This window comes from Salvelinus namaycush, chromosome 7 (assembly GCF_016432855.1).
Source record: "Salvelinus namaycush isolate Seneca chromosome 7, SaNama_1.0, whole genome shotgun sequence".
Taxonomy (NCBI): Eukaryota; Metazoa; Chordata; class Actinopteri; order Salmoniformes; family Salmonidae; genus Salvelinus; species Salvelinus namaycush.
Genome location: NC_052313.1, coordinates 20,814,650 through 20,824,413, shown reverse-complemented (window position 1 = coordinate 20,824,413; position 9,764 = coordinate 20,814,650). Strand labels below are relative to the sequence as shown.

At 42.4% G+C, this 9,764-nt stretch overlaps 1 protein-coding gene across 1 annotated transcript; it reads left to right on the top strand.

Annotated features, from left to right (window-relative positions):
* Positions 1–1,054: 1,054 nt before the first annotated feature.
* On the top strand, positions 1,055–8,782 carry pks1 (polyketide synthase 1). Its single transcript, XM_038996963.1, has 6 exons — positions 1,055–1,112; positions 1,205–1,358; positions 1,519–1,679; positions 2,559–2,762; positions 2,860–3,041; positions 3,187–8,782. Exons 1-6 carry the CDS (start codon positions 1,055–1,057, stop codon positions 8,668–8,670), a joined length of 6,243 nt encoding a protein of 2,080 aa, XP_038852891.1. The 3' UTR covers positions 8,671–8,782.
* Positions 8,783–9,764: the final 982 nt, after the last annotated feature.

Genomic DNA, 9,764 nt, shown 5'->3' with positions numbered 1-9,764 from the left:
TGCTGTTCTTGACATTGACTTTTGGTCGGGATTAATTCAAAGCATTGTTGCAGCACTGCGCTGCTCAATGTGCCTCACAATTTCCTTAAGGTTTGCATTCATGGTCAACACTGGATTTCAGCTCAAGTGCAAATTAACTTTAAAGGTAGAGTTTGCGATGCACGAAGTAAACTGCAATATTGGACTTCCGTAAACAACTCGGTGCGAAGCACAAAGCAGAATTTTGGGTGTTTTGTCCCGCAGTTATCATGTTGCAGTGGAGTGCACATATACTGTGAGTGTATTGTCTTTCTATTCTTTGACCTTTAACAACCTGATGTTGGATATACTGACCTGAGACTGCACTCTTTCTGTTAGCCAAATTACCCTCAATCACAGAAAACAGTCTTGGATGTCAACCATCATTTCCTGTCAATGTAGTCATCTTAGTATTGGTTCCCCTTGAGGGAGAAGCCTAGCTCTCCTTCCCCTCGTTAGATGCAATTGGTCTGATATTCTATAGACGATGAAACCGTTTTAGTCACTACATCCATTTTATCTGTGCAGTCTGTCTAGGTTTTGTAATAATGAGAACTGAACAAAGATTTCAATAAAAAGTCTGGGGAACAAAAGAGAACATAAGCATCCATTGTATGCACCTGAACAACTAAACCTCATCTCAAGCCTGCAATTAGTGACTTCTGTTTCAAACTACCCTAATTAAAAATTGCTCGAAAGCTTCTCTAACAAATCAATCTATTGTTGGGGCCCCTGCTCCCTTTGTCTTGATGCATCTGACTGTGATCAGTGAGACGTTAGTTGATTTATAAAGAGGACCAGGGGTAGAATACCGAAGTTGTGGCAAGAGGACAAACACCGCTCCAAAAGGAATGGTTCAGCTGCCAGTAAAGACTGGTTTGCAAAAAAATTGCTTTCGACAAAACTTTGAGGGACTTTGAAACAGCATCCTCCATTCATCACAGTCTTTGTATAGGAGGTAAAACGCATGAAAGACTGTTCTCAAGGTCACATGATTTTACATTTTGTCAAAGATCATTTGTAATGAGGTGCAAAGATGGAGGACAACAAAGACGAAATTGCCATAGTTGGGATAGGATGCAATTTCCCAGGAGGTAAGAATGGATCAGATAAGGAGTTGATACATTTCGTATGTCTAAAGATAACACCAGCCAGAGTGATGCTGAATTTTGCCCTTTTGTTTTAGGTGAGGGGCTTGACAATTTCTGGAAGGTTCTATTTGAAGGGAGAAACTGTGTAGTAGACATTCCAGACGAGAGGTTTGACAGCACTTATTGGTATGATCCTGATGATAGCAAACCTGGGAAGACGCAAACAACCAAAGCTGCTCTTATAGATGGGTAAGATATTAAGACATTCTTGCTCTATTCACTTGAATAGTTGTGAAGTTGCATGAATAATATTGAAAAATTGAAATTGAAGTGTTATATTTTACATTGAGACTTGTCTTAATGGTAAGGTAAAGTAGAAATCTGTAATGGGAATCTTTTTATCTCCCAGATTTAATGAGTTTGATCACAAGTTCTTTGGCATCACTGAGGCTGAAACGGATTTCATGGACCCTCAGCACAAGCTCCTACTCCAGTGTACATACAGGGCATTAGAGGATGCTGGAATGCCAATGGAGAAAGTCAGTGGGACCAGAACAGGTGTTTACATAGGTAACCATAATGTAAAAAATTGGTCACTAAAAAAGTACATATCCTGAAGAAAATGTTGTGCTTGTTTTAAAGTTTTTATGGTTGTGAAATAAATTGTGGTAGTGACTGCAGTAGTAATGGTAGTTGGAAAACATTGGTAGATTGAAAGATTGATTGATTGGATAAGATAGGATAGGATAGCCTGAACATGTGAAAGTTGGTTTGGTATCACTAGCTTGAACGTTTCAAGACTTACTGTTTGGCGAGTTATTTAATGGACATGTATTTATTTATAGTTGCTGAAAAAAATGTAAGGATTTTAAGTTAGGATAGCGTTAATGTTTCAATGGTCTTGTAGCTTAATATGGCCAAAAGGAGCAGGACCATTTTGATTATCTACTTCTGTGCAGTATTTCTATGGTTCTCATTCAAACCCACGTTAAATTATACACATTTTAAATGGTTATAGTTCAAAAAGTATATATAGTATCAAAAATATTTTGGCAATCAATCTAAGTAGGGTCAGTCTGAACATCTCAATGTTAATTTGGAGTTGATAGCTTAAACGGTCAATGGGCTTATTTTTCCATTGAAATGCATTGGGAGCTCATTTAAATATTATTATAGTGCAACCAGCATATTGTTATAGTACATAAAGTATAAATGCTACCAAAAAGATTTTGTCAAGCAATCTAAATTGGCAGTCTGGGCATTTGGAAGTTGGTTTCGTGTTTATAGCTAAAATCTTTTAAGCTCCTGAGCGGGCGGAAGACGTCAAATAATAAGTATGTAAGAAATCTACAGTTTTGCTTTGTCTTCAGCAAGCACACTTAATTGCAGTGACACAATATAAAGTGGGAGGACAGTGAATAACACTCTGCAATGGATGTGTTCTCACAGGTCTCATGAACAGGGACTATGAGACCCTCCTGAACAACAGACCCAGCACCATAACCCACTACAACGGCACAGGGACGGCTATGAGCGTGGCGGCCAACAGGATATCCTTCATCTTCAATCTCACTGGTCCCTCGTTTGCCATAGACAGTGCATGTTCCTCCTCCTTGGTGGCTCTCCATTCTGCCTGCCAGGCCATCAAGCAAGGTAGTTCTGTTCATAATTACCAGAAAGACATATCATTTTTTGGCATATTTCAATCATATTATTACCACTTAACTGTTATTCAATCTGCTTTACTCAGGAGACTGTGAAATGGCTCTCTGTGGCGGTGTCAGCTGTATCATAGAGCCGCGAGTCTTTGTCGCTCTCAGCAAGGCAAAGATGATTTCACCTGAAGGCACCAGCAAACCTTTCTCCAGCAGAGCAGATGGCTATGGCAGAGGAGAGGGCTGCGGGATTATTCTGCTGAAGCCACTGAAAAACGTAAGAGTATAATGTTTACTATGTTTTAAATTGAACTAATTTGAAGTTGTTTAATTTTGAACCACATAAATCACAAAGTTATATTTTATACCATAAATAAATTGCAACATTACAACTAATGGTACCCAAATGTTTCCTTGAACAGGCTCTGAGGGACTTTGACAAGGTATGGGGCATAGTAAGAAGAACTGCAGTAAACCAAGATGGCCACACTGTCACTCCAATCACCAAGCCATCCATGGTCCAGCAGGTAGAGCTACTACACAGAATCTACTCGGCAGAGTCTGACCTGTCATCTGTCCAGTACATAGAGGCTCATGGGACTGGAACTCCAGTGGGGGATCCCATAGAAGCAGGCAGCATCTCCAAAGTCATTGCCAAAGCCAGACCTCTAGGTTCCGAGACACTCCGCATCGGCTCTGTGAAAGGCAACATTGGACACACAGAATCTGCAGCTGGAGTGGCAGGTCTAATCAAGGTACTACTAATGATGAAGCATGAAATCATTGTCCCTTCACTGTTCTACTCTGAGGACAGTGCCAGTATCGATGCCAAAGCTCTCAATGTAAGAATTCCGATCAAAGCAGAGAAGTGGGAAAAAACAGAGCCTATGGCAAGGCTAGCTGGCATTAATAGCTTTGGGTTTGGAGGGACAAATGCCCATGCGATAGTAAAGGAGTATGTGCAGGGCAACAACACCAGATTGACTACTTATGACTGTCCCAAGTTGTTTGTTTTGTCTGCAGCCTCAGAGAACTCATTGGCAATGTCTATCACAGACACACATCAAAGACTTAGCAGAGATAAGCAAACTGACATACTCACTTTGATGTTTACCTCAGCATGTAGGAGGAGCCATTTGAGACACAAATACAGGAAAGCATTTATGACGTCCTCTGTCCCCGACTTAGAGAATCAACTGCAGTGTGCGATGAACAGGAAGCTTGAGCCATCAAGGTCAGATAACAGGTTGGTTTTTGTGTTCTGTGGGAATGGAGTGACCTACAGGGGAATGTGTAAGCAGCTTCTGAAAGAGGAGCCCGTTTTCAGAGAAAAGGTCAGAGAGGTTGAGAATCTCTTCCAGAATTACAAAAGTACTGGCATCTCACAAAAGATAGCAAACGATTTTGACAATGATGATTATACCAAGCCAGATGTTGTTCAGCCCCTCCTCTTTGCCATTCAGGTTGGCATTGCCAGTCTCTTCAAGCACTGGGGCATCAAACCAGATGCCATTCTTGGCCACTCTGTTGGAGAGGTTGCTGCTGCCCACTGCTCTGGTCTGCTGTCCCTTGAGGATGCAGTGAAGGTGATCTATTTCCGCAGTACTCTGCAGAGTAAGGTAACAGGAGGGAAAATGCTTGTGGTCAGTAACATGGCTGTGTCAGAGGTCCTGAAAATCCTTCCAATCTACTCTGGGAAGGTTTGCCTGGCTGCCTTCAACAGCCCACAGTCCTGCGCCCTCTCAGGTGATGCAGACGCTATAGACAATCTCCATCAAAAGCTGACAGCTTTGTTTAGAGGCAAGAATCTGTTCCTCCGTGTACTGGATGTACCTGCTGCATACCACAGCCATATGATGGATCCCATAGTGGACCATATTGAGGAAAGTATTGGTTCTTTGACAGCAAACAAAATGGATTGTGAGCTTTTCTCAACAGTGACTGGAGACATGTACACCCATGGAGACTTTAGCACAGGGAGATATTGGGCTAGGAATATCCGAGAGCCAGTTTCATTTGAGCATACAATGAAAGCAGCGACCAAAGACCAGAAGAATGTGGTCTTTGTGGAAATAGGCCCTAGAAGGGCTCTACAAAGGTACATCCAGGAGACACTTGGAAATGACACTATAGTTCTGTCCTCAGTGCAGCCAGAAAAAGATCATGAGACAATGCTGACCACTGTGTCCAAACTGTTTGAACAGGGGGTCCATGTAGACTGGGACAAGTTCTATGAAGGCTGTGAGGCATCACCAACACCTCTTCCAAGATATCAGTTTGATAATCTGACAAAAGAGGTGTATTTTGAGGCTGTAAGACAAGGAAATGAAAAGACAGCTTCCTCTCAACACCCACTGATATCTCAGACAAAGCATGAGAGCAAAGAGCACAAATGCAATCTTTCATCAGATACTGCAGCATATCTCTGGGAGCACAAAAACAATGGTGTTGCCATTGCTCCAGGTGCATTGTATGTTGAACTGGCTTTTGCCTCAATAATGGCAAGTTCAAGACCAAAGATGCCTATTTGCTCGATGCAGCTAAGTGTAACATTTCAGAGCTTGTTTACACTCAGCACAAACTCTCATCATTTGAAAGTGGTACTGGAGGCAACCGAGAATGAGACCATGTTTAAGATACAGTCTCCCTCAGCAACACATGCATCAGGCACCATTTGTTGTCGAAGTGGGCGAACATTGGTTGAGGAACAAACCATTTGCCCGGATGTCATTTTCAAAAGGTGCAAATCAGTGGTAAAGGGGGAGGAGGTCTATTCATTCCTCTCCCGTGCAGGTTTTGAGTATGGTCCTATTTTCAGACAGCTGGATGATGTACATTTTGGCGATGAATTCAAGGAGGCGGTGTCAGCAATTAAGGTCGCAGGTGAGGTTCTGAAACAGCTTCATGAGTACTTCCTTCACCCTGTGGTGTTGGACTATTTTCTGCAAATGACTGCTATGGTAGCTGTTGGAGGACTGACCACCAGGCCGGGTTTCCCATCTGCCATTGGCAGTGTAGTAATAGCAGCACCTCTGCAGGAGGACATGATTATGTATCTGAGAGCAATTCAAGAAACCTCAGACTACTTAGATGTTTGTGGTTGCTTTTCCAATACAGACGGACATGTTTTAGTGGAACTAAAGCATGTGAGGATCTCGTTTTTAGGAAATTGTTCACACGTTGCAGAGTCATTCTTCTTTCACAATGAACTTTTCACCATCACTGACAATACCCATGTAAGCTGTAAACCCAAAGCCTTGATCTTTGAGGACATCCTGGGAGTTGGCACAGCATTGAGGCCATACCTACATCAAACATCATTTTTTGTCTTGAACAGAGAGTTTGGGTCCAACCCACAAGTTCGAGACTTAGTGTCTCACTCTCTTCAAGGTGATGCTGGTGTAGATTTACAGGAGGTACTGTTCATGTGGGGTGTACAAGACCTCAGTCATCTGTCGACTGAGATAGCATTGGAATACTTGGTTGACTGCTGTGAGCATTATCGTCAGCTTGTTCTTGCCTTGAAAGAAAACAAGTGTTCCTGCACAATCCGAGTCATAACCTACCGTTCAGCAGAGACGACCGTTGACCATGTCAGTCCTGGTTTTGTCCTGTCCGGCATGACAAGAGCCTGTGCTGCTGAGATACCAGGCCTCTCGTTTCAGCTGATTGACCTTGCTTCTGTGTCAAGTGAAGACATTCAGGCATTGGTTCATGTGATTAACACCAGCAAACACCCAGAGGTCATGATTAGCAGGGGACAGATATATTCAACAGTGATAGTCCGTACCCCCATAAAAGGGATTGCCAGCTCTGAGGGAACTGTCTACTCTTTGAGTTCTGGGCAGTTCATCCTTCAGACTGCTGATCCATACAGAATGACTAGCTTGTCTGCCATGCCTTGTGATGTAAAGGATAACCACATCCAGGAGAAATCAGTTGAGATTCAGCTCAGTGAGATTTGTGTTCATTCCTCAGACTACTTTTCTGTCAGCGTCTCTGATCTGAACTTTGGCCAGACAATGTACTGGAACAAACATGCTTCTCAGAACCACCAGCTTTTGGCCCTTGACTTCAGTGGCACTGTCACAGCTGTAGGGAAAGATGTGAGCAAACTGAAAGTGGGAGAGCATGTAGTTTCATGTTATCCCATTGCTGCATCTTCTAAGGTTGTGATTCCTGAAGCAGCATGCTACAACCCGAAGAGGCTCCCATTTCTGAAGGAGGCTCCATGTGTGTCCTACTTTTTGCTGGCATGGGAAATCTTGAACAGAGCGTTACCCAGAGTCAAACAACAGAGAAGGTTGGCCATCATCTCCTCTGTACCTGACTCTGTTCTGCTGAAGGTCTTAACCCAAACGGCAAACAAATCAGGATGGAATGCCGTCGTTCTGCCCCAATTTAGTGGACAACTCCTGAACATTGATCAGTGTAATACATTTGTTGTATTGCCTCCCTGTGATCCATCTGTAGTGGTAAGAATAAGCAGTGGAGCCACAGCAAAGAATATTGTTGTAGTCTGTGACAACCAGGTGTCATCCGCAGCAAACATTTCTGCACATGAGAGTGAACATACACACATCCAAACACTTCACGTGTCAGATGTTTTCCAGAGAGCCAATATAAAGGCACAGAAAACAAAGATCCACAATTGGCTGAGGTCATTACATTTGGATGGTGTATCGCAATCTCTGCAAACCATTACCTTTCAATCGACAGACACAAGAGATCCTCAGCCCACTGCGCACTGTGAGTCCTACTTCAGAGCTAAGGCTGTGTCTCAAGTAGTTTTGGGTCATGCGGATTCAGAAAATACGGTATCTGATATCCCTTTGCTAATGAGACCACGGCAACTCTTTAAGAAGAGTTGTGTGTACATTGTGACCGGAGGGCTCTCGGGTTTGGGACTTGAGACTGTGAAGTTCATTGCTCACAGGGGTGGCGGATGCATTGCAACCCTCTCCAGAAGTCCTCTGTCAGCTGAGATGCAGTTAGAGATGGACACTCTCCAGAGGAGATGTGGGGTGTCTATCATGAGTGTCCAATGTGACGTGTCAGTGTCAGGGCAGGTTGTGAATGCAATCACAGCAATTGTACAAATGTTTCCCTCCTGTCCAATCAAAGGAGTGTTTCACAGTGCAGCTGTGTTGCATGATGCTTTGATCGAAACCCTTGACCGATCACACTTCAATAAAGTTCTTCGACCCAAAGTGAATGGGGCATTGAATCTTCACTATGCAACACTGCACAACAAATTGGATTACTTTGTGTGCTACTCTTCCATCTCTTCTTTCATTGGCAATGCTTCGCAGTCTAACTATGCAGCAGCCAATTCGTTCCTGGACACATTCTCTCATTATCGGCGAAACCTTGGGCTTGCTGGACAGTCCATCAACTGGGGGCCTTTGAACCTCGGTCTCTTGTTGAACAAAGACAATTTCCAAAGGTTTCTTGAGGCAAAGGGCATGATGATAATGGAGGTGTCAGAAGTCCATGAGGCCCTTGAAAAGTGTTTGTTGATGAACAACCCACAACAAGTCATTTGCAAATTCAACTTCAGAAATCTGAGCAACCACGTTCTCTCCCAAAACGCATCTCTCAGAGGGAGGCTGACAGCTTTGGTCGAGCAAGAACTTGAGAACACCAACATGACAGAACCCATGGTCCAACAGCTTTCCACAGCACATGAGAATGTCAGGGCTATGCTAAGTGAAATCACCAATGTTAGCATAGATGAGGTAAATGACGACACTGCCCTGTATGCACTGGGTATTGACTCAATGTTGGCTATGACTCTGCAGAATTACATCTTCCAAGAGAGAGGTGTGAATGTTCCCCTGGTTAAACTACTGGATCCAAACACCACACTGTCTACATTGGTAACAATTCTGAAAGAGGGTGGGTAAGACAGCAAAGTGTACAAGCAACATTTAAATATTTGACTGAGTATTCTAGATTATAACACTGTCTAATAGAATTTGTATTGGTAAATGTTCAGTTTATTTTAAAGGATGCTACAGTGCCTTCGGAAAGTATTCAGACTTTTTCCACTTTTTGTTAAGTTACAGCCTTATTCTAAAATGTATTAAATAGTTTTTTCCCCTCATCAATCTACACACAATACCCCATAATGAGAAATTAGAATTTTTTGCTAATTTATTACAAAGAAAAAAAACTTATTTACATAAGTATTCAGCCTCTTTGCTATGAGATTCGAAATTGAGTTCAGGTGCATTCTGTTTCCATTGATCATCCTTGAGATGTTTCTACAACTTGATTGAGTCCACCTGTGGTAAATTCAATTGATTGGACATGATTTGGAAAGGCAGGATCGAGCCAAAGATGAATGGAGCAAAGTACAGAGAGATCCTTGATGAAAACCTACTCCAGAGCGTTCAGGACCTCAGACTGGGGCGAAGGTTCACTCCCCAAATACAAGTGTTCCAAGCTTCTAGCGTCACACCCAAGAAGACTTGAGGCTGTAATAGCTGCCAAAACTGCTTCAGCAAAGTACTGAGTAAAGGGTCTGAATACTTATGTAAATGTGATATTGCCGTTTTTATTTATTTATTTAATTAGCAACAATTTCTGATTTTGGTTTGTCATTATGGGGTATTTTGTGTAGACTGATGAGGGAAAAAACGATTTAATACGAATAAGGCTGTAACGTAACAAAATGTGGAAAAAGTCAAGGGGTCTGAATACTTCCCGAAGGCACTGTATGTTAACATTTTGTGAAATGGAGAAGGTTGAGAGTTTTGTTGAGTGTGGCTTAAAGTCTAAGTTGCAAAAATACCCCTACTCCATTGATACGAAAAGCTCATTGAATTATCCAGTGACATAATCAAAGCCTGAGGTTTTGTCAACTATATTATACTATATTACCAAGAATAAAGGCACATTTTCAGTCTGCTCCTGTTTTCTTTTCATTTTAGATCATTGAGCTCATTTTGCAGCTGCTTACATAGCCTTTAGCTGTAAACCTTGCTGCATAAATGAT

Excerpts from the sequence above, each read along its gene's own strand:
- pks1 (XM_038996963.1), top strand. The coding sequence starts at position 1,055 with ATGGAGGACAACAAAGACGAAATTGCCATAGTTGGGATAGGATGCAAT. Across the intron at positions 1,113-1,204 it reads AGGATGCAATTTCCCAGGAG|GTGAGGGGCTTGACAATTTC; the intron begins GTAAGAATGGAT and ends CTTTTGTTTTAG. Across the intron at positions 3,042-3,186 it reads TGCTGAAGCCACTGAAAAAC|GCTCTGAGGGACTTTGACAA; the intron begins GTAAGAGTATAA and ends TTCCTTGAACAG.